This window comes from Nematolebias whitei, chromosome 9, assembly GCF_014905685.2.
Source record: "Nematolebias whitei isolate Nwh7 chromosome 9, NemWhi1, whole genome shotgun sequence".
Lineage (NCBI taxonomy): Eukaryota > Metazoa > Chordata > Actinopteri > Cyprinodontiformes > Rivulidae > Nematolebias > Nematolebias whitei.
Genome location: NC_056506.1, coordinates 50,882,633 through 50,884,463, shown reverse-complemented (window position 1 = coordinate 50,884,463; position 1,831 = coordinate 50,882,633). Strand labels below are relative to the sequence as shown.

General features: G+C 45.2%; 1 protein-coding gene across 2 annotated transcripts in view; it reads right to left on the bottom strand.

Moving 5' to 3' along the window:
* The window catches only part of LOC119415276 (discs large homolog 1-like protein), a 97,573-nt gene that overhangs the window by 11,947 nt on the left and 83,795 nt on the right, over positions 1–1,831 (bottom strand). For both annotated transcript variants that reach the window (XM_037682452.1, XM_037682453.1), the window contains exon 19: positions 1,095–1,161. In XM_037682452.1, coding sequence (XP_037538380.1) covers positions 1,095–1,161 — 67 coding nt within the window. The remainder of the gene's footprint in view (positions 1–1,094; positions 1,162–1,831) is intronic.

The following is a 1,831-nucleotide window of genomic DNA, read 5'->3' as shown; positions in this document are numbered from 1 at the left end:
ATAGTCTTATACTCATAGACTTATAGTCTTATAGACTTATAGTCTTAGACTTATAGTCTTATAGACTTATAGTCTTATAGACTTATAGTCTTATACTCAGACTTATAGTCTTATAGACTTATAGTCTTATAGACTTAGACTTATAGACTTATAGTCTTATAGACTTATAGTCTTATAGACTTATAGTCTTATAGACTTAGACTTATAGACTTATAGACTTATAGTCTTATAGACTTATAGTCTTATAGACTTAGACTTATAGACTTATAGTCTTATAGTCTTATAGACTTATAGTCTTATAGACTTAGACTTATAGACTTATAGACTTATAGTCTGACCGACCTATATTTTGGAAAATACGGTAATTTAAGTAAAGAAAAGTGTAGAGGCTCAGAAACAACATGAATGTCATGAAAACATTTTCTGTCCTGTTTGGAAGAGTTTTGAACTTTACAAACTGCAGATTGTGACAAGGACTCGTCGTGTCCGTCCTTCAGCTGAAGTCGGACTGAAAACGGAACCAAGTTCTTCAGACGACCCGAGTCCACCTGGACTCAGAACCAGCACTTCTTATTTCACCGAGAGGAAAACCACAAGCAGGAAGTCCACGACAAGCGTTTCAGCAGGAGGTGTGTGTGTGTGGGGGGGGGGCGTCATGCGTGACTTGTGGGGGTGTTTTGGGGGTCGACACGTGTTACATAGGTTGAAGGTGGTGCTGTGTTCAGGGACCGGTGAGAGCGTGGGACATGCTGTTAACGGCTGTAAACATTAGTCTCATTAGAGGGTGGAGATCAGGTGGCAGCGGCTCAGACACAACAACAACAACAACAACAACAACAACAACAACAACAACAACAACAACAACAACAACAACAACAACAACAGTTTTTATATTTTTCAGAAAACATGCAGCAGGTGAAACTGGATCAGAACAAACGCCTCGGCTGTAAATTTCCTGCAGTTTTTCAGCTTTGAATTAATATTTTCTAACAATACGTTGTTTTCCTCCTCGACAACAACAACAACAATCAACATCTTTTTGTAATCAAACCGATCGGGGGGGTAGTGACTGTTGACCATGAAGCTGCACTCACCCCTCGCTCTCGGGACTTGGCGTTGAACTTGACGGTCTTTAAACGGGCTCGCTCCTTCTTCTCCACCCTGAAAACACAACAGATCCTACATGAGACCTCTCAGCAGCAGAACCAGGAGGTTCCATCGTGTTCAGAAGGTTCTGCTGCTCGTCGGATCTTTTGTGAGGAACGACAGAAGATAAGCTCCTCCTGGAATCACCACCTTATCGTGGTGGAGGAGTTTGTGTTCCTGAATGACCCTAGGAGCTACGCCGTCGGGGGCGAGGGCCCCTGGTAGGGTCTTCCAAGTCAGATAGGTTGTAGGTGACGGGTCAGACAAAGAGCGAGACCAAAGTCTTAAATGGACAAAGGACAACAAAGAGTTCAATGTCTCTTGCCCTGACGTGGGTTACCGGGCCCCACCCTGGAGCCAGGCCTGGCGACCAGGTCTCTACCCACGGGCAGAGCTGAGCATTGAACTTATGGATCAAAACATGTCTCTTCTTTCTGTGTCAAGTGTTGGCTGTAACCACGTGACACGTTACAGCCAATCACAGCGCTGCAGCGCAGGAACTACACAGACGGGGTTCACGTGGTTCTGAGGCAAGCTCAATATGCAGCTCCTGACCGTGCACAGAATTTAAGAGCGTAAAGTTGCTCCGTGTTAGTCTTCAAGGAGAGTGGACTGCAGCCTCCTCCTCCTCCTCCTCCTCCTCCTCCTCCTCCTCCTCCTCCTCCTCCTCCTCTTCCTCCTCCTC